Source organism: Salmo salar, chromosome ssa13 (assembly GCF_905237065.1).
Source record: "Salmo salar chromosome ssa13, Ssal_v3.1, whole genome shotgun sequence".
In the NCBI taxonomy this organism is placed as follows: Eukaryota; Metazoa; Chordata; class Actinopteri; order Salmoniformes; family Salmonidae; genus Salmo; species Salmo salar.
Window position 1 is genome coordinate 27,983,042 of NC_059454.1, and position 27,974 is coordinate 28,011,015.

Sequence of the window (27,974 nt, forward strand, 5' to 3'; positions counted from 1 at the left end):
ACGAGGCTTTAAATTCCTCCATTAGTCCCTCTATCCGATCTGTAATGACATGGATTTACTCACTTGGGCTTGCACAGGTCTCTAATAACACTGATAACACGGATTTACTCAGTATGAACCCGCACTCAGACTGTAGATGGAAATATAATACCTCAGCTAGACAGAGGGAGAGACAGACTGACAGCATAGCTAGGTAGATGGAGTGAGTGGGGAAAAGTAGAAGAGGTAGAAACAGAAGTAGAAACAGAGAGTCAAATCCCCCTGGACCAGAGCACACAGCCCAGGGAGGAGTGATGGAGGAGAAGAGGGACTTAGGGAGTGGGGACGGTTACTGGCTAGTTCTCCCTTTCACTTTCTCTGTCTCCCCTCCTTCCTCAAGCCTCAGGGGCTGGAATCCCCAACCTGAATGGACTGTGTCACATGGAAGGGGACTTAGAGGGGGAAATCCAATAAGGTGCTAGAGTAGATTGACCAGGCCAGGATAAAGGCAGAGACAAGCATGTCTCTTTCTCCATCTCTTATTTATTGCCTACCCTTTGTTTCTCTCTTTCTTCCTCTTTCTAGTTACTCCTTCCCTTCCACTGCCTGTCTTCATCCACCATACATCCTCATATCCTCCTGTCTTACACTCCTCTGTCACCTTCTCTCTCCCCTCCTGTCACCTTCTCTCTCCCCTCCTCTGTCACCTTCTCTCCCCTCCTCTGTCACCTTCTCTCTCCCCTCCTCTGTCACCTTCTCTCTCCCCTCCTCTGTCACCTTCTCTCTCCCCTCCTCTGTCACCTTCTCTCTCCCTTCCTCTGTCACCTTCTCTCTCCCCTCCTCTGTCACCTTCTCTCTCCCTTCCTCTGTCACCTTCTCTCTCCCCTCCTCTGTCACCTTCTCTCTCCCTTCCTCTGTCACCTTCTCTCTCCCCTCCTGTCACCTTCTCTCCCCTCCTCTGTCACCTTCTCTCTCCCCTCCTCTGTCACCTTCTCTCTCCCTTCCTCTGTCACCTTCTCTCTCCCCTCCTCTGTCACCTTCTCTCTCCCTTCCTCTGTCACCTTCTCTCTCCCCTCCTCTGTCACCTTCTCTCCCCTCCTCTGTCACATTCTCTCTCCCTTCCTCTGTCACCTTCTCTCTCCCTTCCTCTGTCACCTTCTCTCTCCCTTCCTCTGTCACCTTCTCTCTCCCCTCCTGTCACCTTCTCTCCCCTCCTCTGTCACCTTCTCTCTCCCCTCCTCTGTCACCTTCTCTCTCCCCTCCTCTGTCACCTTCTCTCCCCTCCTCTGTCACCTTCTCTCTCCCTTCCCCCTCCCTGCCTCTAGAACCCTCTCTTCCTCCTGTCCAGTCTCCTGTTGTCACGGTCAGCCCACTGCATGCATAAACAACAACGGCCTGCCTCTCCACTGCACATTATGCTCACAAGAGTCAAGTGGCTGGACAGCTGGGCCAACACGCCCAACCAGTGCACCCAGGGGACTCCCAGGGCTGTCCCTTCATCCTGCCTGCCTGCCACCCCCAGACGGACCCCATCAACAGGCCATGGTGGGGGACTGACACACCCTGCTCCAGTCTTAAAATTACACATGTATGGGCAATACACACATGCAAGTACACAAACACGTACAGGAACACACACACACACAGAGACACGAATGCCCACACACACACACATACTGTGAGACTGAGTGTCCTATGATTTAAATCCTGTCTCAGTGGAGCTGCCCTTCCTACCCAGACTACAGCACAGACAAGACCAGCCCCCTCCCATTAAAGAAACTGCAAGTAGGCCGTTTGACTGGCTGGCCAGGGTCTACCATTACTGACTTGAATAGACTGGATCTATCACCAGAGGAGGGTTGAGAAGATGAACCTACGGATGAATGGATCAATCTGAGTCTATGTCCAAAATTGCACCCTATTCCCTATATAGTGCACTACTTTTGACTAGAGCCACATCGGCCCTGGTCAAAAATAGTGCACTATATAGGGAATAGTGTGCCATTTCAGATGCAGCTTGGGGGTGCTCAGGTTTTATGTGTGGAGGAAATGCTAAAAAGAGGACAAAGCATAGAGGCACATACCGTAGGTCCCATACTGTGAACTAGCTATGTATGGATTATGGTGACCTGGACGTACAGTAACCTGACACATCATGTGGTCTCCCAGCCACTCTCTCTCTCTCTCTCTCTCACACACACACACCTCACCAAAACATGAGGACAAACCCCTTTGCTTCACCTGTCTCATTGATGAACGACCACAGCGTCGTTAGGGCTGTTCATGTCCCTGAGCAAAACTGAGCTGGAAGAAGGGATCCAGATCTATATAATGAGCACATGCTGCTGGACATGAATAAAATGAATACATACAGGTCAGCATCACCAGCCTCTACCCCAAAACCAATAACAACTTCAATTATTCAGTCCCAGCCATCCCCATGGGCAGAAAATGGTTCATGTTACCGATCAACATCACACAAGTGGGCATCAATTTCCTATACTAGATAAGCATGTACTTCATTATAAAGACTCAATAGAATTTGAAAAATCTATATATTCATAGCTAGAGTTCAGTGGAGGCTGCTGAGAGAAAGGCTCATAATAACAGCTGGAATGGAGCAAATGGAATGGTATCAAACACATGGAAACCACCATTCTTATTGCACTCCAGACAATACCACAAGCCTGTCCTCACTAATTATGTTGCCACCAACCTCCTGTGGAGTATACCCTCTCTCCAGTCTACACACAATGACAAAGGATACTACTATAGTTACTAGTCTTATCTGTGCTCCATCACTGCCATCTCGAGGGTGGTGCTGGTTCCACTTAAACAGAAGCCAGGTTCCATTCTAGGAGAAACCTGAGAAGAAATCAATCAGTGGTGAGTACAACACAATGAAGAGGGAGTGGATCATTAATATATTTATTCATCTTCGATTCTACAGGATACTGGCTGGTGGCTTCCAGTTAAATAGGCAGTTGATGAAGCAGAGCATGAACAAACAATACAAAATAATAATGGGTCAGCTACAACTCAATTATATAAGCAAGCCAGACAGTACACACATAATTACTTAAATTTACAGCAGTAGCATATTCTTTAATACATTCACACTTTCCAATATTAGACTATTTTATGATTCAATCAAATGACCAGAAAAATGGATGCGACACAAAAAAACAGGGATAGATTAAGGACTTGTTTACTCATCTTATAATAATGTATCCACGTGACCTTGAAAAAAAATACTAAAAAAGGCAATTATTGCAGACAAATGTCAATTATCGACAAGATGAAGAAGCCCCTAGTTGTTTTAACAGTCAGCGTAGCATAAAGCAGTAAGGCTGATTTAGGGAAGTATGGTGTCAGGAGTATTCCCGTCTCCTACCTAGAGTATTCTGATTCAGGAACTAAATAAATCATCATTACATCGACTCATGTCATGTCCAGTCAGATACTATATAGAGGACTCGTCTTTGTATCTGTGCCATTATAGCGTTTGTGACAGCACGGGCAGTGCCATAGAGGCCATCTCCATTTCGAAGTAGTCAATTTGCTTCTTCACGTTTGGCTGATCCCTCCTGATGACACGGTTGGCCATGACCCAACATGGTCACCAGGAGGGATCAGCCAATGAAGTTGGAAGTCCCACCCAATGACTATTCTAAAATGGTGGAAAGCATTCAACGGCACTGCCCATGCTAATAGGGCCTTCTGGCCACTACAGGACTCTATCATTCTTTATGTCGGATACCCAAAGATCCTGTTCTTTAAAACTAGAGTCCTTAATTGAAACAATAACAAAGCAGTCAATAGCCTTTGTTTCTGTAAAAGTTGAGGGATGGGCCTGGAGAAATGGAACCACACAGATTCATAGATAGAGCTATGGCTGCAATGTCTGACCATCCTTGATATTAAAATTACAGTTTAACCGTGTTTGGAGTAAAACAAGCTTATAGGGTTCTGATGGTGTACGCCAGTTAAACTAAGCCCATGAGGCATTTAAGATACCTTTTTCAAGAAACAATGGATATATACATTATTCATTTATGAGTAAAAACGGATGTAGCAACTAAGGAGTCTAGCTAATAACTGAACACAGTATACTGTAGGTCTTGTATAATAATAGCACCATCTACTGGAAACATAGGAAAGGTCAAGAAGCACTGCAAAGGTGTGAGATGAGAGAGACGCAGCTGAATGAATAGAACGATTACAGCGCTCCAACATGCCCAGCACAGAGTTGTACTCATTAGGACATGCAATGGAAAACATTTTTTAAAGTTTTACAACAGAAAATGAAAAGAAATGTAAAGTCCAAGTAGTCTCTCCCTGTTGGTTTGTTTTCTACCATTTGGTGCCTCGAACCCAGGTTTATATCCCAAAATAATAAAAACAGATCGCAGGAAGCAGTCAGTCCGTTTACTGTTATTGCATGTCGCTTTGATACAAAGGGGCAACAAAAAGATAAAACTGCAAAACATAAAAACATGTGACATAATACAGACAAATGCTTTCAAAACATAAAAACATGTGACATAATACAGACAAATGCTTTCAAAACAAAAACATGTGACATAATACAGACAAATGCTTTCAAAACATAAAAACATGTGACATAATACAGACAAATGCTTTCAAAACATAAAAACATGTGACATAATACAGACAAATGCTTTCAAAACATAAAAACATGTGACATAATACAGACAAATGCTTTCAAAACATATAGCTTAGTCTTTTTTTTTCTTTTTTACAATGTTGGCACATGAACACAATGATGGCTTATGAAATATATATTTAAAATACTAGAATAAATTTAAACAGGTCTTGCATTGTATGTTTGGTCCCACTTTAAACAACTTGTAAAGGATTTCAAGACTTCATAAGGACTAAATAAGTTCTTCACAAATCATATACACTGAGTTACAAAACATTAGAAACACCTGCTCTTTCCATGACAGACTGACCAGGTGAAAGCCGTGGAAAGCTTGCGACACCTTGTAGAGTTTATGCCCCGACGAATTGAGGCTGTTCTGAGGGCAAGGGGGGGGGGGTGCAACTCAATATTAAGGTGTTCTTAACGTTTAGTACACTGTGTATAAGCAAAGCCATATATAAAGGGTAATAGAACAGGTCCTTGAATCTGCCAAGTGTGGTATAACCCGTCAGACCCTCTTAAATAGCATGACAGTTGCTGGTGAATGACATAGGCCATATAAAAGGGTTTATGAAGGCTTCAGTTATCCTTCATTTATTTCTTCAAAGGGGGACCTTGGATTTATTTCTAATACAATCAACCCAGTCAAAACAGAGGAAAGGGGAGTGTTCAGCGCAGTTCTGCTAGTACACACTAACAAGCCCCCTCCGCCTCCAGAAGACAACGATGGAGTGGAAAATGCATCTCAACAACTTAAAACATTTCAAGCGTGCAGACAAACATGCATAGCGATCTTTGTCAAACGGCAATGAAATAAAAAGGACAAAATGACAAAAGTCTACATAGTTCAAATGGAGAGAAAAAAAAATGAATTTTTGAATCTAATAGTACATCAAGTGTACTTCATAAGAGGGGAGAACTGAACTTCTGACAAACTAGAGGGATTTTGTTGTGTTTCTTTAACCCCAGTGTTGGCTTGAGTCCCACAGTGAAGGCTCTACAGTTACATTTATACATCTCCTTCTGCTCCTCGTTTAGCCCTCGGTAAGTCAGGGCTCTCTGGCCTCCTCTGTAGTTGTGAGCTCACACTGCGCCACAGCAGCGGTTCTGGAAGAGCAGTTCGATGACCGAGGAGTCGGCTAGCGTGGACACGTCGCCCAGGTCTCGCTCGTTACGGGCAATCTTACGTAGCACACGCCGCATGATCTTACCTGTGTACACAGAGGGGGAAGTAAAGGCATGTCAGTCACTAATGAAGTTACCAGCTCTCATTCAAAACACCTTTCAAATCAAGCCATAGTGGAAAATGTTACATGTTCACATACAAAACCATGTTCGTACAGAATAGAATCATAACCAACAATCATAACCAAGGTACACTCTCACCTGATCTGGTCTTGGGAAGGCCTGGAGCATTCTGTATAAAGTCTGGAGTGGCAATGGCACCAATCTTCTCTCTCACTGTCAAAGCAGATCAACAGCATTAGTCATCAGCTCCAATACAGAAACCTATTGTCGGTGTGGGATGCATGCAGACAGTGTAGGACAATCCCCTTTATCATGTTCAGTGACAGTACTGTAGTTGGCTTTACACACACATAAAACCAAAACGTACCTTGTTTCTTTAACTGGGCCTCCAGGGTGCGGCTGAAGCTGACTCCGTCGGTAAGCGTGACGAAGCAGTAGAGACTCTCCCCTTTGACAGGGTGCGGCCTGCTAACTACCGCTGCCTCGACCACCGCCTCGTGCTCCACCAGGGCTGACTCCACCTCTGCTGTGCTCAGCAGGTGACCTGATGTACACACAAGCCACAGGATTATCATATAGTACAACAGTCCACTGATCTCTACTGTAAATCACAAGTTAGAGAACGTTATCTTACATGCACCATGACTAGAAGACAACCTTTAATATTTCACAACAGCAGACAACGCCCTAGTAGTGGTAGTCCTATACCTTCCCCAGCTCAAGATAAATGAACACCTGTTAGAGCACTATACTAGCAGTAGTGCAGATGACAGGACAAGAGACCTGACAGTACAGACGACTCCAACACACTGTACATCACATTTCACAGAGCTCCAGCCAATAGAAGTGCTCACCTGAGACATTCAACATGTCATCTATCCTCCCTGTGATCCAGTAATACCCGTCCTTATCTCTACGGCAACCTGGGAGGAAAACAGCAATACATTAATGCAGTTTCCATGCCAACAGAGGGTCTTTATTTAGTATACACAAAAACGCACTGTCCATGACACAATGAGACTCAAAGAATACATATGGTAAATGTGTGAGTTATTCTACAAAACATCAGTCATTAACGGTGCTCAGGACTGTATTAGCCATGTTAGACTCATCTTACCGTCACCAGTGACGTAGTATCCTGGGAATTGCTCAAAGTAGGTGGTCTCAAACCTCTGGTGGTTCCCATACACAGTCCTCATGACTCCTGGCCAAGGCTGTTTGAACACCTGAGGAGGGGGAGAAGAAGCAAGGATGTCCAAAGTCAAACAAGCAGTGAAGATCCAATTCATCAAATGTAGACAGCCGACAGCATACTGCAGTGAGAATATTGCGTATTGGAGTGAGAATTAATCTAATGTTTAGATCTCTACATAAACTTCTGGATAACTAATTGCTCCCGTTGTCTTACCAGGTAACCCTCGCTTGGTCCCTCAAGCTCCTCCCCAGACTCATTCAAAATGGCAGGGACAACTCCAAAGAAAGGAAACGTCTGGTGGAGAAATGGGAAAAGACCGGAAGGCAATTTAGACCAACTTATCCCACATGATGACAGGGAGGGAGCATCTCAGTGAGCAGGAACAGAGAAGTTGATATGGTCAATAGAACAATACCTACAGCAGAGCCAGGCTTCATGGGCGTGGCAGCAGGTAGAGGAGTCAACACGTGGCCACCCTGAGACAGAAGCCAATGGGAAGAGATTCAGTCAGAACAGAGATTACAGTTACAGAAAGATGTCCATTTAATAAACTCATCCATGTCTTTAACGTATTGAATCAAGACAGACTGCGTGACCGAAGGTAAACGCCCCATTCCGCCCCCACCAGAAGCATTTTACCCAGAGCTAAAGAACCAAATTACATTGAGATTTTTTGATCGACATGATAAATGTAACCTACGTCTGTCTTATTTATGAACAGCTGAAATAAAAAGCCCACAGTGATTTGAACCAACACTCCAAAAATATATTAGGATGTAGGCTATTTCTGTCTGTTGTAGCTAAGAACATTGCAGTAGCACACAGACTGCCTATCTGTGTCGTGCTTATGTTTGTAACAGCCTACTGTTACAACAGACAATGACGTTTGTTGTACAATCGATCATGTCTTTGGTACACGTCGAAGTTTGGAGGCTACGCCAGAAAAAGACTGATCATCGCCACAGGAGACAAAAAAATGTGCGTGAAGTAGAGAGTCAAGAGAATTCGGCAATGCAGCCACTCCGTTCAATAAAATCTATTCAGTAACATTACATTTTGATGTGTGTTAATCTAAAATTCCTTAAAAAGAATAAACTGCTGACGGTCTCAGTCTGCCAGAAGGTGTCGACCACGGGGCACCTCTTCTCCCCCACCACGCTGTAGTACCACTGCCACGCCTCCGGGTTGATGGGCTCCCCCACCGTCCCCAGCACCTTCAGAGAATCCCGCTTGTACCTGACACACACACACACACACACACACACACACACACACACACAACAGTTTATAAACTGGGTGGTTTGAGCCTTGAAAACATGTATTTTTACCCCTCTAATTACACTGGTAACCAGTTTATAATAACAATAAGTCACCTCGGAGGTTTTCGGGTATATTGCCAATATACCACGGCTAAGGGCTGTAACCAGGTATTTCGCGTTACGTCATGCTAACATGGCTCTGTGGAAATCTAATGAGCATACTACAAAAATCCCCATCAAAATCTGTCAGTTTAAGCTAAAGATGTGTTTTAACATGGGCTGCATCTCAATCCCCTGCATCCGCCGATGTCAGCCTTACACATCTGCCGTGAAAGGTGGCAAAGCTAGAGCGGTGTTTTTCAGGCAACAAGACAGCCCGAAAATCAGAATGTCTCTGTGGAAAGATGGTGTACTCTGTTTTGCTCTATGACCCCCACAAGAGTTATAGGACTTGTCTGAAGTCGGTATATCCGATCTGCCAACTTCTGTCTCTAGCATCTGAACAGTTTGGGCTACACACTAATATCACCCCTTTGTGGAAAGGTGAATCTCTCAGGAACACGTACGTCGGTTGTTTTGCTCTAGGACACCCACAAGCCTCGTCTGAAGGTCCCTCAGTACCAGTTGAAAAAAAATGAATGGAAGTAAATATGGAGATCAGAAGTATTTAACCTGTTTGGGATCGGGGGCAGTATTTTCACGGCCGGATAAAAAACGTACCCGATTTAATCTGGTTACTACTCCTGCCCACAAACTAGAATATGCATATAATAGTAGATTTGGATAGTAGATTTGGATAGAAAACACTCTAAAGTTTCTAAAACTGTTTGAATGGTGTCTGTGAGTATAACAGAACTCATATGGCAGGCCAAAACCTGAGAAGATTCCATACAGGAAGTGCCCTGTCTGACAATTTGTTGTCCTTCTGTTGCATCTCTATCGAAAATACAGCATCTGTGCTGTAAAGTGACATTTTCTAAGGCTTCCATTGGATCTCTAAAGCCGCCAGAAAGTGGAATGGGGTGTCTGCTGTATCTAGGCGAAGAACAGCAGCAGAATTTGTGAGTGGTCAGCCTGGGGACAGTGAGACTGAGAGGCGCATTCACGACACTTCTCCATTTTTTTCTTTCAGCCTTTTAAAATACACCGTCGCCCGGTTGGAATATTATCGCTATTTTACGAGAAAAATAGCATAAAAATGGATTTTAAACAGCGTTTGACATGCTTCGAAGTACGGTAATGGAATATTTTGAATTTTTTTGTTATGAAATGCGCTCGCGCGTCACCCTTCGGATAGTGACCTGAACGCACTAACAAAACGGAGCTATTTGAATATAACTATGGATTATTTGGAACCAAAACAGCATTTGTTGTTGAAGTAGAAGTCCTGGGAGTGCATTCTGACAAAGAACAGCAAAGGTAATCCAATTTTTCTAATAGTAATTCTGAGTTTAGGTTGTCCCAAACTTGGTGGGTGTCAAAATAGCTAGCCGTGATGGCCGGGCTATGTACTCAGAATATTGCAAAATGTGCTTTCGCCGAAAAGCTATTTTAAAATCAGACACCGCGATTGCATAAAGGAGTTCTGTATCTATAATTCTTAAAATAATGATGTATTTTGTGAACATTAATCATGAGTAATTTAGTAAATTCACCGGAAGTTTGCGGTGGGTATGCTAGTTCTGAACATCACATGCTAATGTAAAAAGCTGTTTTTTGATATAAATATGAACTTGATTGAACAAAACATGCATGTATTATATAACAATGTCCTAGGAGTGTCATCTGATGAAGATCAAAGGTTAGTGCTGCATTTAGCTGTGTTTTGGGTATTTGTGATGCATGCTAGTTGCTTGGAAATGGCTGTGTGGTTTTTTGTGTCTATGTACTCTCCTAACATAATCTAATGTTTTGCTTTCGCTGTAAAGCCTTTTGGAAATCGGACAACGTGGTTCGATTCAGGAGAAGTGTATCTATAAAATGGTGTAAAATAGTCCTATGTTTGAGAACTTTGAATTATGACATTTTGTGGTTTTAAATTTGGCGCTCTGATTTGTCACTGGCTGTTGAATAGTGTGGGACGATTTCGTCCCACCTCCCCTGGAGAGGTTAACTAAACTTTCTTATATCTCTCAGATGTAGGACAGACACTTCAGAACAAACTTCCTTTAGATTTTGTTTGGGACTGTCTGTTTATCCATGTATGAAGCTGACAGTGCTGAGTAAAAACCTTAAACTCAAAAACAGCAGCTCTTTGCTGTATTCGTTGACAGTCTCTCTCTAGTCTGGTTTTAAACGATTAGAAATCTCACAGTATCAACTTTGCTATAGCTTTACGTTATGCCTGCTACGTTACTGCAGACACCATAATCTGAGCCATCTGATTGGCCAGCGGTAGGCCTATAGTGCACTTGATTGGCTCCCCCCGGGAAAGGCAGAGTTCGTAACTTCAGACATATGAAATGCCTTGTAGATGGACCAGTCAATAGGCGGTTGGTGACCACAGCCTTAAGAGGTCCTTAAACTCAAATAGCTAAATGATCCTTGGTATGACCATCTTAAACCAATTCCATATAGTTTAGTAGAACCCCCACCACCCCAGCTTAGACTGTAGCAGATTAAACCAATTCCATGTAGTTTAGTAGAACCCCCACCACCCCAGCTAAAACTGTAGCAGATTAAACCAATTCCATGTAGTTTAGTAGAACCCCCACCACCCCAGTTTAGACTGTAGCAGATTAAACCAATTCCATATAGTTTAGTAGAACCCCCACCACCCCAGCTTAGACTGTAGCAGATTAAACCAATTCCATGTAGTTTAGTAGAACCCCCACCACCCCAGCTTAGACTGTAGCAGATTAAACCAATTCCATATAGTTTAGTAGAACCCCCACCACCCCAGCTAAGACTGTAGCAGATTAAACCAATTCCATATAGTTTAGTAGAACCCCCACCACCCCAGCTAAGACTGTAGCAGATTAAATGGTAACATAAACAGATGGAGAAGTCAATCTGTAGATACAGGAATGCTTCTTCTGTACTATGAAGCCCTATCATACTCAGGCCTAGGTCATGTTCAATAAGATATAAATTATTTTTAAAAACAGGGTCAAACAAGGAGGTACTGTCCAATTTGAACAGAGTTTTGTTAGTGTGCCCTAATGAACACAATCCTGGTGAGAAACAGGCTGAATGAGCCAAGAGTGTGGAGACTCACTTCTGGACGGGCTCGCACCCATACTTCATGAGGAGGCGGATGGCTGTGGGCGCCGTGTAAAACTTGGTGACTTGGTACTTGTCCACTATCTCCCACATGCGGCTGACGTCCGGATAGGTGGGCAGACCCTCGAACTGAACACATATCAAATTCACATCAAAACCGAGCCAGATGGTGTAAACACAACCTCATGATCATAACCTAACTAAGTCATCATTAGCTGTCTGAACTACAGGAGGAAGTAGAGGTAGTAAATAACATCCCCTTCCATCTTCCTCTCCTGTATATACACACATTATGAGAATACATTTTTATGAGTTGCTTTATGAGATTAGTCAATAAAACCATGACTTGGTTATAAAACAAATATCTCTAACGTTTGTCAAAATGGACTATGGATGTTTTAGACACATAAGGTCATACAACATTATGAAGTCCTGTTGCACAACATTGTAAAGCCTTCTTTCAATATAACAATGACAAACTTATCACATTTAATCATAAAAATACTCTGGGTGTCTCCAAAAGAGCACCATATTTATTTATTTATTTATTTATTTATTTATTAGACCCTATTCCCTATATACAGTTGAAGTCAGAAGTATACATACACCTTAGCCAAATACATTTAAACTCAGTTACACAATTCCTGACATTTAATCCTAGGGACTTTTTACTATCTTAGGTCAGTTAGGATCACCACTTTATTTTAAGAATGTGAAATGTCAGAATAATAGTAGAGAGAATGATTTATTTCAGCTTTTAATTTCTTTCATCACATTCCCAGTGGGTCAGACATTTACATACACTCAATTAGTACTTGGAAGCATTGACTTTAAATTGTTTAACTTGGGTCAAACGTGTCAGGTAGCCTTCCCCAAGCTTCCCACAATAAGTTGGGTGAATTTTGGCCCATTCCTCCTGACAGAGCTGGTGTAACTGAGTCAGGTTTGTAGGCCTCCTTGCTCACACACGCATTTTCAGATCTGCCCACAAATTTTCTATAGGATTGAGGTCAGGGCTTTGTGATGTCCACTCCCATACCTTGACTTTGTTGTCCTTAAGCCATTTTGCCACAACTATGGAAGTATGCTTGGGGTCATTTTCCATTTGGGAGACCCATTTGCGACGAAGCTTTAACTTCCTGACTGATGTCTTGAGATGTTGCTTCAATTTATCCACATAATTTTCCCACCTCATGATGCCATCTATTTTGTGAAGTGCACTAGATCCTCCTGAAGCAAAACACCCCCACAGCATGATGCTGCCACCCCCGTGCTTCACGGTTGGGATGGTGTTCTTCGGCTTGCAAGGCTCCCCCTTTTTTCTCCAAACATAACGATGGTCATTATGGCCAAACAGTTCTATTTTTGTTTCATCAGACCAGAGGATATTTCTCCAAAAAGTACGATCTTTGTCCCCATGTGCAGTTGCAAACCGTAGTCTGGCTCTTATATGGCGGTTTTGGAGCAGTGGCTTCTTCCTTGCTGAGCGGGCTTTCAGGTCATGTCGATATTGGACTCATTTTACTGTGGATATAGATACTTTTGTACCCGTTTCCTCCAGCATCTTCACAAGGTCCTTTGCTGTTGTTCTGGGATTGATTTGCACTTTTCGCACCAACGTACGTTCATCTCTAGGAGACAGAACGCGTCTCCTTCCTGAGCGGTATGACGGCTGTGTGGTCCCATGGTGTTTATACTTGCGTACTATTGTTTGTACAGATGAACGTGGTACCTTCAGGCGTTTGGAAATGAATCCCAAGGATGAACCAGACTTGTGAAGGTCTACAATTTCTTTTCTGAGGTCTTGGCTGATTTCATTTCATTTTCCAATGATGTCAAGCAAAGAGGCACCGAGTTCGAAGGTAGGCCTTGAAATACATCCACAGGTACTCTTCCAATTGACACAAATTATGTCAATTAGCCTATCAGAAGCTTCTAACGCCATGGCATCATTCAAGCTGTTTAAAGGCACAGTCAATTTAGTGTATGTAAACTTCTGACCCACTGAAATTGCAATACAGTGAATTATAAGTGAAATAATCTGTCTGTAAACAATTGTTGGAAAAATTACTTGTGTCATGCACAAAGTAGATGTCCTAACCGACTTGCCAAAACTATAGTTTCTTAAAAATAAATTTGTAGAGTGGTTGAAAAACAAGTTTTAATGACTCCAACCTAAGTGTATGTAAACTTCCAACTTCAACTGTATATAGTGCACTACTTTAGACAAGGGCCCTATTCATAGTGCACTACTTTAGACCAGATTCCAAACGGAATAAGGTTCCATTTCAGACGGCCCTCTTCCTCCTCTAAATGACAGTATTAAGCCTGTGGCCGTCCACTCACCAGGACACTGGTGGCCCCGTTAGCCAGGGGCCCGTAGGTGATGTAGGAGTGACCCGTGATCCAGCCGATGTCGGCCGTGCACCAGTACACATCGTCAGGATGGTAGTCAAACACCAGTTTGAAGGTGGTGGCCACGTAGAGCATATAGCCACCGATCGTGTGTAGCACACCCTGATTAGAAGACACATGATCACCACAGGAGCATTTACACGTATGTAAAGACAGAGTGCAAAAATCTATATCAAACTGAGAGAAGAGAGAACGGGAGTTATAAACGGAGTGCCACTGCTGCATAGCATGTGTACCTTGGGTTTCCCGGTGGAGCCACTAGTGTAGAGGATGAAGAGGGGATCCTCAGAGTCACACCACTCTGGTTCACATTCCTCAGACACACCACTCAGCAGGCTGAGCCAGCACTGATCCACCTCAGGGTTCCACGGCACCTGGCGGAACCACACACACACACTCTAGTAAAAACCACACAATGACATGGATCCCTGAATTTTTACAGCTCGAGACCACATCAAGACATCCTGATAACGATCATAGGCACAAAAAAAAGAAAAGTATAAATGCTTCTAATCACTAAATCAGGAATGAGAACGTTAGCTCAAAGCAAACATGCTCAGATAAGACAAAAATAAGAGCTATAAAAAGTGAGTCAGCGTTGTATACACTTGAACAGTCTGTGAAACAATGGTGAGAGAAGTTAAAACATTGTTAACTCCTAGAGTTCAATCAAATTACTCTCCTAAAATGCTGCTCTCGGGGGTTAAAGGTCACTATATGGGTTTGGCTAATGAAATACACTAAACAGATGTTCTAAAAATATGGGTAGGGCCCTGCATTTCTTGCCAACATATTTTTCTGAAATATGCCAAATGTACATAACATTGATAGTGTTGCACATGTATTGATACACTCAGTGGCCAGTTTATTATGTACACCAACCCATTCACAAAAATGGTTCACTCCTACATACAATAAGTCAAGTGGTCGTGGCTTGCTATATAAAGCAGGCAGACATCGGAGCATTTGCTTACTATTCGATTGAATGTTATAGAATGGGTCAAACGAGTGACCTAAGTAACTGATCGTCGGTGCCAGGCGCACCTGTTCCAGTATGAGAATTGACCAGTCTCCTGGGCTTTTCAAGCACGACAGTGTCTAGGGTTTACCGAGAATGGTGCGACAAACAAAAAACATCCAGTCAAGGTGGTCCTGTGGGCGAAAACAGCTCGTTGAAGAGAGGTTGAAGGAGAATGGCAAGAATTGCGCAAGCTAACAGGCGGGCCACAAACAGGCAATTAACGGCGTAGTACATTAGTGGTGTGCAGAACGGCATCTCGGAACGCACAACTAGTCGGTCCTTGTCACTCATGGGCTATGGCAGCAGACGACCACACCAGGTTCCACCCCCAGCAGCTAAAAACAAGAAGAAGCGGCTCCAGCACCAACAGTGGACAATTGAGGAGAGGAAAAACGCTGCCTGGTCCGACGAATCCTGGTTCCTGTTGTGTCATGCTGATGGCAGAAACAGGATTTGGCATAAGCAGTATGAGTCCATGGCCCCATCCTGCCTGTTGTCACCAGTACAGGCTAGTGGTGTAATGGTGTCGGAAATGTTTTTCTGGCACACGTTAAGTCCCTTGATACCAATTGAACAACATTTCCACGCCCCGAAGAATTCAAGTTGTTCTGGAGGCAAAGGCGGATCCGACCCAGTACTAGATGGGTGTACCTAATAAACTGAGTGTATATTGACAGTAGTGCACAATCTCAGTAAGACTTTTTTTTTTTAAAACAGACATTATCTGAAGCATGAAATGAAAGACCCCACTTACAGTATGAGAGATCGATTACATCTACATGGAGAGTCAGGGGTCAATTACCTCTTATCTGAAACCTTAGTCATTGTTTATCCTTCAGTGAGTGTGGTTACATGCACACAATAATGCAATTATTGTGGACAGTCAGATTAATATAATAGTTGGAATAAAAGTTTACATGCTTTGCAAGAAGAATGATTTCCTTAACAATCCTGTTTGTATGGACACATCTAAAATCAGGCTACTTGATGGCACTCTGATAAATGCAGAAAATACGCAATCAAAATAAACATTCTACCACAGCAAACATGTTATTTTTGGGAAGCATATTTGACTCGGAGTTCGGACATGTGAAAACTACTTCTAAGACCCATACATTCAGTTGTTCCGAACTCACTTCACTCACACTAAAGCGGGTGGCTCGCCCGGCTGGTGCTACCACATGCAACGATCAACTACACCGCTGGAACGCCGATTACGGTGTTTACAGGTCTTAATAATCCGTAAGATTTCTCCGAAAATCTGTTGTTTTAATTGGCGTATGTTTACTTTGATTTTGACCTTACCCCGATTAAGATAGCAGAGTAAGGCGTTTACATGACTATTGCATAATTTGCCTACTGCCATAATCAGTTTAAGGTCGAATTATTAGTGTGCATGTAAACTTATCCAGTGTTTCTTTCAGGTCAAACATAATAGTATTTATCACCATCTTAAAGATGCACTATGCAAATTGGTCAGACAATTCCTGGTCGGTAAAATTCTAATAGTTTGCCTAATTTCAGTTTGTGACAAAACATGCAAGTATCACATTAAAAAAAAATCATTGCACCATCTAAACTGCAGTGAAATATAATTTCCATAACCAAAAATATAGTATTTTCAGCTGTTTGAAAGTAAAAGACGCAAAAGCGATACATAAGAACGGGAGGATAGAAATATTTTTTTATTTAACCTTTATTTAACTAGGCAAGTCAGTTAAGGACAAATTCTTATTTACAATGACGGCCTACCGGGGAACGGTGGGTTAACTGCCTTGTTCAGGGGCAGACCGACAGATCTTTACCTTGTCAGCTCGTGGATTCGATCCAGCAACCTTTCGGTTATTGGCCCAACGCTCTAACCACTAGGCTACCTGCCGCCATAAAATAGCTCACATCTACCGCTTCTTAGACTTGCTCTCAATTAGTGACAAAGCTATAACACACATTTCTATGTGGATTTGGTCAGGTAGCCCAAAAAGTTAAATATTGAAGCTTTAAGTACAGCCTAAAGCCAGGCAGAGATCAGGTAAGGGACCCCTGACCGGTGACAGGTGTGAGCTGACAGACCACAGGCAGACACTCAGACAGAGAGGTGTTACTACATGTGTAACAGGATCCACCCCCAAGGTTAGCCTACCGCTGACAAGTAGATAAGACAGGTGTTAAGAAGAAAAGGACAAGAAATGGAGAGAATTCAAGCTCAGGGAAATCTGAAATACCTGAGGGACGGGACGGATTTTCTTTACTCTGTCTTTCTGTTTCTCCTGCTAGAAGGGGTTAATGGAAACGGTTAGACCTATTTGAACAAACATAAAAAGGGGTGGCTTCATGTCATTTGAACCATGACATCGAGACAAAGCCGTACAGGCTTTGCCAAAGGACTATCTACACTTTTCATTGTACACAAAACCAAGGAGAAAAAGCCAAACGTGTTGACTGTTTCTGGAGAAAAACAAACATAGTAGGGAGTTAACATTAAAGTGATGATAAGGTATTTATTAATTAAACAGTAGCCCCAGTAGCAAATGTTAAAGGTGAGAGACCTGCCCTATGAACACAGGGGTCGTATTCATTAGGCACCAACCGAGAAAAAAAAAACTAACAGGGTGACAGCGGTCTAAGGCACTGCATCGCAGCGCTAGAGGCGTCACTACAGACCCGGTTTCGATCCCAGGCTGTCTCGCAGCCAGCCGCGACCAGGAGACCCATGAGGCGGCGCACAATTGGCCCAGCATCATCCGTGTTAGGGGAGGGTTTGGCCGGCTGGGATGTCCTTGTCCTATCGCGCGGGCAGGCGCTTGCACGCTGACTTCGGTCGCCAGTTGTACGGTGTTTCCTCCGACGCATTGGTGAGGCTGGCTTCCGGGTTAAGAGAGCAGTACGTCAAGAAGTAGTGCAGCTTGGCAGGGTCGTGTTTCGGAGGACGCATGGCTCTCAACCGTCGCCTCTCCCGAGTCCGTAGGGGAGTTGTCGCGATGGGACAAGACTAACTACCAATTGGATAACACGAAATCGGGGAGAAAAGGGGGTAAAAAAATAAAATACTACATTTTTCCAATAACAAACACCCATTTTTAATTTCTGTTGCAAAACATTTTGCTATGGTGTGCTCTAATGAATAGAACCCTGTAGAGAGACTATGGGGCGTGAGAGAGATTTTGCTGGTGGTCTCACCTGCAGGTCAGGACAGGGCCGCTTGGCTGGGGGAGACTGAGAGCTGAGGGGAATGGCCTCCACCTCCTTGGACAGGTGTTTAAGCATGATACACCTCTGTACTGGGAAACTCCTGACAGATGGAGAAGAGAGTGGGGCAGTGTGAAAGAGTAAAGGAAGAGACAAAGTAAAAGGACAGAGTCGTGATTCACATGAACAAAGTCTGCATGACCCTCTCCAAGTAAACATCATCTATCGGTAAGGATGTGTTGTAAATATCAAGCAAACAGAGAGTAGAAGTCTGTATACGTGACTAGTTAGTCAGATAGAAAGTGTGTCCTTACCTGTCCCTGCATTTCTGTAGCGCGTCGTCAGCGATCACCTTCAGGTTGATGAGCTTATCTCCTCTGTAGAAGCCATCTGGGGGGGGGGTTCAGAACGGATGAGGTCAAAGGGTGCACACCGATCAATGAGAGAAAGGCAGGGCAGTGATTGCTATCGACAGGACTTCACTGGTACTGTCGGTCTGACTGCATTGGCATAAACCTGTCACAACCTGGGAACAATCTTCATATTGATATTTTACAATCCGCTGACAACAAAAATGAATGATTCCTAGATTATATTCATATGTGCAAAACATTTTAGTATTGCGTGCTCAGCTCCAAAATGTTTTAGGATGTCAAACAAATGCATGTCTGGGTTCTAGTGTAATTGTCTGGGTTCTAGTGTAATTGTCTGGGTTCTAGTGTAATTGTCTGGGTTCTAGTGTAATTGAACAGCAGCCAACGGGTGTCGCTAATGTGCAACGTTTTTAATTCACTTAATTCCCCTGGTAGCAGTCTTCAGCCACAGACCAAAATTGCCCAGGACCACACCCAGTCACTCACAAAGGGTCACCATCTAAAGAGGTTATGTCGGTTATCCGATTAGCGTCACTCCAAATCCAAAGCTGTACAGTGATGCAGTAGGCCTGTACAGTGGGCTGGGCTCACTATGATGAGTACAAAGCCACGCTAATTAACACTGTGGATTAGGGGGTCAGGGGATAATCTGTGGCACTGTAATCCAATCGAATAAGAGTCTCTTTATTACTGCAGTTGAGTTTGCAGTCTCACCGGCCGTGATCAGCAACGAGCACTGGGAGTCCAGGATCCTCTCGCACAGCGACTCTGCCGAAAAGCCTGCAAACTGGATAGTGTACACACAGAAATACACACATCAAATACACTGTGCACTGTGTGCAAATGCACTAAAGTGTTTGCCTATTCTGTTTGCCTTGTATGAGGAAAAAGCTGGCAAAATGGGTATTACAGCCACTTTACCTACTAATTCAAGGTCGCTGAAGTGCACTTTAATGACAGTATAAATCAGACTGGTATGATGTGCCTATAGGTTTTAGGGTTGTCAATGATACCAGTATGACGTCAGGAAGAAAAGGAAACTAAAACATGAAGCAGACTTAATTTGAGCAAAAACAGTCCTAATGTTGGAAAACACAGCCTCATGTTGTCACCCAGAGTCACACTTGTTATTTCGCAAGCTATAGCACACAATATTTTACATAAAGTAGGATTTTAAAGGATCATAAAGTCTGCTTCGTGTTTTCTTTTTTGCCACGGAAAATCTGCTATCGTATCAAGATACTAGTATCTTGACAAAACAGGCCTAATCCAGACAGTTTAGGTGTCGGTTACTCACCACGATTGAGTGCACAGCCCCGATGCGGACACAGGCCAGCATGGCCACCACCAGCTCCACCACCATTGGCATGTAGATGGACACGCGGTCTCCCTTCTTCACCCCCTGGGACTTGAGCACATTGGCAAACTGGCAAACCTGCTGGAGCAGCTCTCTGTATGTCACCGTCATCTCGTCACCAGGCTCGTTCCCTTCCCTGTAAGGGGACCAACAACATAGATATCATACAGAGATACAGAGCATTCTGAAAGTATTTAGACTCCTTCTCTTTTTACACTGTTACGTTACAGCCTTATTCTAAAATGGATTAAATAAATAAAAATCCTCAATCTACACACAATACCCCATAATGACAAAGCAAAAAAACAGGTTTTAGAAATGTAAAATAGAAATACCTTATTTACATAAGTATTCAGACCCTTTGCTATGAGATTTAAAATTGAGCTCAGGTGCATCCTGTTTCCATTGATCATCCTTGAGATGTCTCTACAACTTGATTGGAGTCCACCTGTGGTAAATTAAATTGATTGGACATGATTTGGAAAGGCACACACCTGTCTATATAAGGTCCCACAGCTGACAGTGCATGTCAGAGCAAAAACTAAGCCATGAGGTCGAAGGAATTGTCCGTAGAGCTCCAAGACAGGATTGTGTCGAGGCACAAATCTGGGGAAAGCTACCAAAAAATGTCTGCAGCATTGAAGGTCCCCAACAACACAGTGGCCTCCAGCTTTCTTAAAATGGAAGAAGTTTGGAACCACCAAGACTCTTCCTAGAGCTGGCTGCCCGGCCAAACTGAGCAATCGGGGGAGAAGGGCCTTGGTCTGGGAGGTAACCAAGAACTCAATGGTCACTCTGACAGAGCTCCAGAGTTCCTCTGTGGAGATCAGAGAACCTTCCAGAAGGACAACCATCTCTGCAGCACTCCACCAATCAGGCCTTTATGGTAGAGTGGCCAGACAGAAGCCACCCCTCAGTAAAAGGTACATGACAGCCACTTGGATTTTGCCAAAAGGCACTCTCTCAAACTATGGAGAAACAAGATTCTCTGGTCTGATAAAACCAAGATTGAACTCTTATGCCTGAATGCCAAGCATCACTTCTGGAGGAAACCTTGCACCATCGTTACAGTGAAGCATCGCAGTGGCAGCATCATGCTGTGGGGTATTCCCGTGGCAGGGACTGGAAGACTAGTCAGGGTTGAAGGAAAGATTAACAGAGCAAAGTACAGAGAGATCCTTGATGAAAACCTGCTCCAGAGCACTCAGGACCTCAGACTGGGGAAAAGGTCCAATTTAACATTTATAAAAATGTGGATTTTGTGTTACTGATCTACACACAATCCTCTTAATGTCAAAGTGGAATTTTGTTGAAACATTTTAGATTAAAAAAAATATATATAATATTAATAATGTAAAACGTTGTTCAGTCAATAAGTAGTCAACCCCTTCGTTGTCAAGCCTACATAAGTTCAGGAGTAAAACTGTGCCTAACAATTCAATAAGTTGCATGGACTCATTCTATGTTCATTAATAGAGGGTAACGTGATTTTTGAATAACTACCCCATCACTGTAACCCACACATACAATTATCTTTATGGTCTCTCAATCGAGTAGTGAATTTCAAGCAGAGATGTAACCACAAAGACCAGGAAGGTTTTTCAAAGCCTCGCAAAGGGCACCGATTGGTAGATGTGTAATAATGAAAAAAAGCAGATGCTGAATATCCCTTTGAGCATGGTGAAGTTAATAATTAACAGGTGTCCTTCCTAACTCAAGCATGGTGGTGGCTGCATCATGTTATGGGTATACAGCTAAGCACAGGCAAAATCCTAGAGGAAAACCTGGTTCAGTCTGCTTTCCAACAGACACTGGGAGACAAATTGACCTTTCAGCAGGACAATAACCTTAAACACAAGGCCAAATATACACTGGAGTTGCTTACCAAGACGACATTGAATGTTCCTGAGTAGCCTAGTTACTGTTTTGAAAATCTATGTCAAGACTTGACAATGGCCGTCTAACAATGATCAACTTGACAGCGCTTGAATCATTTTAAATAAGAATAAAATGGGCAAATGTTGTATAATCCAGGGTTGGAAAGCTCTTAAGATTCACAGTTGTAATCGCTGCCAAAAGGTGCTTCTACAAAAGTATTAACTTTGGGGTGTGAATACTTGCGTAATAAGATATTTACATTTGAAATACATTTGCAAACATGTCTAAAACAAGTTTTCACTGTCATTATGGGTTATTGTGTAAATGTGTGAAGAAAAAATATATTTCATCCATTTTGAATTCAGGGTGTAACAACAAAAATATGGAAGTCAAGGTGTATGAATATTTTCTGAAGGCACTGTAGATGTTATCCCCCCCAAGAAATTCTGAAGATGAGTAATACTAAACCCCTGCTTTATACTCAAACTCAAAACATTCAAGCACACCAACATGCTCACAAAGCTAATATTCAAGGTGGATCAATTCTAGCTAAGTACCTCATGTGCCTACAGTTAAAGTGATAAACTGTGACATTGTGGCTCTCTGCTTTACTCAGCAATGTGCCTGAGCTGTGGAATCGTTTGTCTCTTGGAATCGCCTTTAAAAACGAGAAATGCATGACTGGCAAACTAAGGACAAGCTCTTAAAATGGCAGTGTGAACACGAACGGTAGAATTTGGGATGGTGTGGTTACTGGACATGATTGTTCCTCTGTTAATCCTTAAGAGTCTATCGACTCCAGTGCTTCAATCTAAGTATCAAAATACAAAAATCTGCTTCAGAAACAGTCAGTTTAAGCTAGAGATGTCAGCTTGAGAGATATTGCATGGGCTACGTCTCAGTCCAACGCATCCGCTTATGGCCGCGCTACAGCGGTGTTCGTTAGACCACAAGACATCCCGAAAATCAGTCTTCTCACAAAAACGGCTGTAACGTCCAAACGGTTTGGCTTACAGTACTATTATAGCCACTCTATGGAAAGGGGAGACTCACAAACATGATGTTGCTCTCCGTTTTGCTCTACACCCCCACAAGAGTCACAGGACCCGTCTGAAGGGAACCCATACAAACGAATGGAAGGATGGAGGTAGATTTGTGCCAACAAAAATAAGGGGTTAAATGTGTACAAAAAAACCGATTATTTTCTGAGCTTTCTTATATCTCCTAGGAAGGTATAGGACAAACACCCAATTCCTCATTTATTTTTTGACTGTCTTTCTTGCCATTTATGAATGTGTTAAGCAATGCGTTTCTATGGGCTATAGTAGTAAAGGTCAAATTCAAATTTTATCAAATCTTTTTTTGTTATTTTATATATATATATCCCTTCTTACACAGTTGGCCCTCTTATCCCACTGGCCCATAAGAAGAGCCCCTAGAGACTGCTGAGAAATTAGAGCAAAACTCACTGTAACCAAGTTCACCCAATCAGCCCACATTCCGCCCAAGGATAAGAATCACTAATTGTGTTGTTGCTCTGCCATACTTTCACACTCAAATGAACAATGTAACTGCCAGAAATCAGTGTAGGAGAGAAGATAATGGATTTCTCATTTGAGGTAGCAAATGCATTTGAGCAAACAGCACATAGACTTATGATAAACTTAATAGCATTTGGATTAACACAAGTTCTCCTCTCCAGTCCAGGACACACATTGCTTAATATAAACAAAACACAGCCGTGTCTAATAGGAAATCTAAAGGAAAGGTCGAGTTTGGTCTTTCCTATTGTGCAACACAATAAGCCTCCCAGATACTGTAGACACTGTTATCTCACAACGGTTAATGTGCAAGAGTGCGAGTAGGAAAATACCCATGCAAAGCTCTGCTTTCACACAACATGGATCTCTCACTAGACTGCCCACCGCTCCCTTTTAGATTTATGTTTGTGAGCTACATTCTGCTCATTGGCAGAAAACTACACCATTGCTGGTAGGTCAAGGTCATCCAAACAGTTTCCCTCTCTATGGTGGTGACAGAGTGTGGCGAAACACACACACACTCCTATAAATAGTCAGCAGCAACAAAAAAACAAACTTTCCACTCACGTTCAAGATGTCAAAGTACAGATGACAAAGACGCCAACTCTGTTGTGGAGGTTGCAGAGTATAGACAAAAACATAGGCTTGCCTATTACCTACACATGCACTGAATAAACAAACTATAGTTATAGATATATGGCCAATATACCAAAGCTAAGGGCTGTTCTTATGCACGACAACACGGAGTGCTAGGTCACAGCCCTTAGCCATGGTATATTGGCCATATATCTCAAACCCCCGAGGTGCCTTATTTCTATTATAAACTGGTTACCAATGTAATTAGAGCAGTAAAAATACATTTAGTCAAACCCATGATTATCAGCATTCAGGGCTCGAACTACCCAGTTTATAATACAAATTAGATCATTTAGGGACAAAACAGCTAAAGTAGGCTATCCCCAGACAAAAAGCTTGCCTATTACAACATTGCGAGACTAAAAAGTAACTTCATAAAGAAAAGGACATATCCTTGTATTGAATAAGCTGAGAAGTAGCAGGGCAAATCTAATGGTATGAACAGGCTGACAGTACATTGGAACTGATAGGACAGACATTCACACTTGAGGAGTCATGAGCACTGGAAGAGACTGCAGAGCATTGCCTTTTACACTACAGCAACATGGGACAAAGAAATGTCTAAGTTATGCAAAATCTCTCCCAACTTTAATAACTGTAATGACTAGCCTGTCGGCAAGGAATACACTTCAAAATTCTACTAGTGAGAAGTCAGTTTTCTAAAATCAGTTAAGTTGAGACCTCCGAGTAACCCTACGCAGTCAAAGTCAAGTGTAGACCCAACGCTGTTCATCATCAGACATCAACTGGTAAATGCACAACAATTTGCAAAACAAGACATACACTTAAGACTAGAGCATATCAAAACTGCAGCATACATCGATGTCAATTCCCTGTGGTCTAAATGTCCTAGTCTGGTGTGGTTAATGGGGTGAGCAAAGAGCATGTGTGTATTGTGTCTCAACTTCAAAGCTCTCCTATTCACTCATACCAACAAAACACAAAAAGCTACCACATCCCAAAATAACCCACCCAGTACTAGAAGCCCATCTGTCCTCATAGATTCACTATTCATTCATGAGGACATCTCTGACCTGGGGCTGGCTTTACAAAAGAGGGGGGCGGGGGTCTTGAGCACTAGTCACTTCAGACAAGACCAGAGACAAAGGACCGAGGATCATTGTAGAAGCATTCAGCCTCCTGTCCTAGCATTCCATCAAATTGTTCCAGAGGGGCACTCTCCACAAGCAGTGAGCCATACAATGTCCAAGGAGAGAGTGCTTTGACAGCCTCCGTAACCCCTTTCAACACACATACACAGGACATCAGACTGTTGGGCTGCTGCCTACATGCAGACTTGAAGTCATTGGCCACTTCAATAAATGGATTACTAGTCACTTTAATAATGTTTACATATCTTGCATTACTCATCTCATATGTATAAACTGTATTCTATACTATCTATTGCATCTTGCCTAAGCCGCTCAGTCACTGCTCATCCATATATTTATATATTCTTATTCCATTCCTTTACTTAGATTTGTGTGTATTAGATAGATGTGGAATTGTTAGATTACTTGTTAGATATTGCTGCACTGTCGGAACTAGAAGCACGAGCATTTCGCAACACTTGCAATAACATCTGCTAATGTGTGTATGTGACCCATAAAATGTGATTTGACACACCAGTAGAATGCCACTTTGTCCCCTAGCCTCCTCTCATGAACGTTACAGTCCAGGACGTTGTAGCAGATGTTGGTGGTGGCCCCCTCCATGCACTTGATGTAGATCTCCCCCTTTGTCACATCAAAGTTGTAGTCCATGAACTGGCCCGTGTGCTTCGACTTCCAGTAGAAGTCTTTTGCAATGTCACCCCAGAACTCTGGAATAAGGAAACATAATGAAGGGCCATTATGATGACCCATGACAGGTGGCTGATAGGGACAATCATCCTCCACCACCAGAAAACACAGAAATGTCAGATTAATTTCTTGTGTCACATTTCCTCAACATGCTCACAGTTGTTGGAAAACTTCAGAGTAAGATTTTTCCAAATGTCTAAACCATGTTACAGAAAAAATGCAAACATGAAGCAAGAGGAGTAGAGTTACATGCACACTAGCATAGACATGTGAAAGATATGCTGGCAAAATCTATACACTTGGGTCTGAAGTAAAACAAGACCTACTGCTGGTATAAGTCAAAGGTTTTTGTTCATGCAATACTTTTATTTCCACAAGCTCCCACAAGGCTTTGATAAGCCACCCCAGCCATAGACTGTTCGCTCTGCTACCACACGGCAAGCGGTACCGGAGTTCCAAGTCTAGGTCCAAGAGGCTTCTAAACAGCTTCTACCGACAAGCCATAAGAATCATGAATATCTAATCAAATGGCTCCCCAGACTATTTGCATTGCCCCCCCCCCACTTTTTTTTAACGTTATTATATATGCATAGTCACTTTAATAACACTACCTACAAGTACTCATTACCTCGACTAAGCGGTACCCACTGTATATAATCTCTTTTTTTTTTTTTTTACTGCTGCTCTTTAACTACTTGTTACCTTTAACTCGTATTTTTTAAATTGGATTTTTGGTTTGGGGCTTGTAAGTATTTCATTGTAAGGCCTACACCTCTTGTACTCGGTGCATGTGACTAATTCAATTTGATTTAAATGTATTTGTAAATAAACCTACCATCTGGATGTTCAATAGACTTCAGGTAGAGTTCTTTGTACTTCTCAAAGTTGGGTACATGAGCTTCCTTCTTCAAGTCTCCTCCTGCATGAAATACGTCCTCCTTCGGTGCTTTGTCTGGAATCATTTTGCCCTCGAGTCAGCTGGCTAGGTATCTATCCTAACTATCGAAATACGGGACAAAAGATGGCAAAGCTGCGAAGAATGGTATTGACGATAAATTCCGCTATTTGCTCGTGCCCACTGCAGCTCAAACTACTACGTGCAGCTCAAACTACTACGTGCAATTTAAAAAAAAGCCTCCAGTGAGTCACCCTCTCATTGCACGGTATTGAACAAAAACAATGGTACAACTGGCATAGTTAATTCTGACTTCCTTGTTTAAGGATGCTTCTTTAGCCTCCTAGCTACTTTAGAAGTCGACTATCTCGCTTTATGCATTAGAAAGCAATACAGTACGTTAACTGAGATAATGACATTAGCTAACTGTCAAACTAGCCAACGTTAACTTAGCTGGTTGCAAATCCAAGCAATATTTCCAGGCAGTAGAACCCAAAAGAAACGAGATAGCAGTTAGCTAACTTTAGCGACATCAGCTATTCAACGCGTTAGAAAATAGCTTAAAATATAAACCACTTTTTTGCTATTCAAAAGGTTAACTGCGTTTTCAGTTAGCTAACTTAGACCCACCGCTGGCTAGAGTTCAAATCCTTGTTAAAAAATATCTAGCTACTATAACTATAAGGAAGTAGCAAACGATTGACTTGAGAGCGAGACGAGGCCGTTTTGTTTGAAGTGGTAGGTTGGACACCACTTGACTTGATAGCGCCTTCTTCCATTCAAATTAAGCAATGTGAAATGTTTATCTGCAAAAGTATCCGTTTTCCCTGAAGTGGAGGTGGTATGCCCTTCGTCCAAATGTTGTATTTTGAAGGCAGAGACAACGCGAAGGAGGAATGACGGTAAACTGAACTCCGGTTGGCCCTAAAATGGGCGGAGCAGCAGCCAATCATATTTGAGGAGAACGATGACGATTACATTAGACGTTTGAAAGATACTTTCACACTCAAAGGGTATTTTTATTGACAAACTTCCCTCTCATCAGGTGTGTGTGGGTATATGTGCAAATCAACTTTTATTTGTCACATGCTTTGTAAACAACAGGTGGAGTTAAAGTGAAATGCTTACTTATTGGCCCCAACAATGCAGTGTGTGTGAAGCATGCATCACCAGGGGTCAGTGTTTTGTGCTAATGAGGTCATAAAGAGGATGCTACTGGAGATAACAGAGCCCTAAGTCCACTCGAAGGTTGTCACCGCTGTGTGTGGTAGACAGTGAAACTGTGGTGCCAATTAACACA

At 42.7% G+C, this 27,974-nt stretch overlaps 1 protein-coding gene across 2 annotated transcripts; it reads right to left on the reverse strand.

The window, feature by feature from the left end:
* Window positions 1-2,891: 2,891 nt before the first annotated feature.
* On the reverse strand, window positions 2,892-27,595 carry LOC106566799 (acetyl-coenzyme A synthetase, cytoplasmic). 2 transcript variants are annotated; one of them, XM_014135207.2, is made up of 18 exons: window positions 26,615-27,595; window positions 25,604-25,799; window positions 19,863-20,058; window positions 19,280-19,352; window positions 18,506-18,581; window positions 18,183-18,294; window positions 17,228-17,275; window positions 14,221-14,358; window positions 13,916-14,086; window positions 11,565-11,698; window positions 8,192-8,324; window positions 7,508-7,564; window positions 7,302-7,382; window positions 7,011-7,119; window positions 6,748-6,816; window positions 6,261-6,437; window positions 6,032-6,106; window positions 2,892-5,856 (listed from the first exon to the last, which is right to left on the reverse strand). In XM_014135207.2, exons 1-18 carry the CDS (start codon window positions 26,739-26,741, stop codon window positions 5,729-5,731), a joined length of 2,100 nt encoding a protein of 699 aa, XP_013990682.1. In that variant the 5' UTR covers window positions 26,742-27,595; the 3' UTR covers window positions 2,892-5,728. The 2 variants fall into 2 exon arrangements, with proteins under 2 accessions (XP_013990682.1, XP_013990683.1); XM_014135208.2 differs by lacking the exon at window positions 17,228-17,275.
* Window positions 27,596-27,974: the final 379 nt, after the last annotated feature.